The sequence below is a fragment of the Gavialis gangeticus genome, unplaced genomic scaffold (assembly GCF_001723915.1).
Source record: "Gavialis gangeticus isolate Ggan-Ray unplaced genomic scaffold, GavGan_comp1, whole genome shotgun sequence".
Classification (NCBI taxonomy): domain Eukaryota; kingdom Metazoa; phylum Chordata; order Crocodylia; family Gavialidae; genus Gavialis; species Gavialis gangeticus.
The window spans coordinates 35,169,723-35,171,210 of NW_017729031.1; the positions used below are offsets into that span (position 1 = coordinate 35,169,723).

Below are 1,488 nucleotides of genomic sequence, written 5' to 3' on the forward strand. Positions count from 1 at the left end.
AGTCAGAGGCCAAAAGGGCTTCACCGAACCCAGGCTTGCCCAAATTCAACCCAGCAATCCACGACTGCTCTAACCTGTGCAGATAGAAAGAAGAAATGAATGGTATCAGTCACCCGCTGTCTAGCCTGTTGGCCAACACACTGCAATGCAAACCAAACACATCCTTGCAAAGTCTTCAGCTCTTGATGCCGCTTTAATATTTTTGAACAGATCTACCCCGGACACAACCCTTAACAAACCCTGCAAAGCATCCTAACTCATCACTTGATTTTTTCTTTTTTTTTTTTTTTTGAGAGATGGGTCTTTCAGGAAATTCATATATCAACAGTTATCTGAATGCACACATATGAAGGAAAGAGATAACCAAACTCCAGAAACTATTCAGCATGCACAGTAATAAGCAAGGAACTGCTCCCCTCAATAGACACACCCAGTTTCTTGAAAAGGAAATACAAATCTGTGTATTTAACATCTCTCCGCCCAAACAAGAACTGACTGTAGCACAACACATTACCCCGTTGAAAATCTTTTGGCATATCCCGCGCAATCGAATGCATCACTCTTTCAGCACCTATTTATAACGAGGGACTAACAAGCCCCTGGGTTACCAGATTGGTTGCTACGTCTTTCTCCAGGTGCACCAGGCCAGCGTCTAAAAAAACCCAGCTGTGTCTCTCTCATACCGGCAAGTCCACGCTGATGTCGGTGCCGTCCAGCAAGGATACTCGACACGTGATGACGGATTTCGCATCTCCCGCCGCGGGAATGTGGGTCGCAGCCCTCTGGGCCTCCCTCAGCCGCTCCTTTTCGAGGTGCTTGCGGATAGACCGGCGTCCGAGGGTTCGTCGAAAGAAACTCAGCATCTTTGCTGCTGAGCCCGAGAAAGAAGAAGAAAGAGCAAAGGTTAACATTTCCATGACAAAAAAAATCAATCAATCAATCAATCTAACGACGCGCAGCGACCAAACCGGACGGGCTCCAGGAAGCTCAAGCACGTACCTGTGGGGCGTATGTACACAGGTATGCCAGAAATCATCATATTGTATTACAGACGCATCTCTCTCACGTTACGTAATAATACAGGTATACATACTGTACATACGTATGAGCCCGCGATCGGGATCGTAAGCGACTGGTTGCCAGACACAGGTAGGCGTCCAACCGGGCCGGGGCGCACCTGCTCACCGCGCCCGTTTGGCAGCGTTTGCCGCGCGCGCCTGGTATCAGTCACAGCGCAGCCGAAACGAAACGCAACGCAACGCGCCGGGCCGCCAGCACCTCTCGTCTCGTGTCCTGTCGAACCCGGCGCCCCGCGGGAGAGGTACGGACGGACGGATCCGCCTCACAGAAGCATCATCCCATGTGTACACAAAGCGTGCACGCTCACATACGGGCACACACGCGGGTCCACGGACAGGCCCACTCACCTGCGGGCACGGCGCGGAGACCCGGGAGGCGGCTGCGGCTCGTGGGGCGGCGGCGGCGGCT

The 1,488-nt window shown here is 52.4% G+C and overlaps 1 protein-coding gene across 2 annotated transcripts in view; it reads right to left on the minus strand.

Annotated features, from left to right (window-relative positions):
• The window catches only part of LOC109301436 (band 4.1-like protein 5), a 59,962-nt gene extending 58,748 nt beyond the window's left edge, over positions 1-1,214 (minus strand). For both annotated transcript variants that reach the window (XM_019522612.1, XM_019522613.1), the window contains exons 1-2: positions 1,178-1,214; positions 684-868 (exon numbers count right to left, since the gene is read on the minus strand). In XM_019522612.1, coding sequence (XP_019378157.1) covers positions 684-863 — 180 coding nt within the window. In that variant the 5' untranslated portion in view covers positions 864-868; positions 1,178-1,214. The remainder of the gene's footprint in view (positions 1-683; positions 869-1,177) is intronic.
• Between the last annotated feature and the right edge of the window lie 274 nt (positions 1,215-1,488).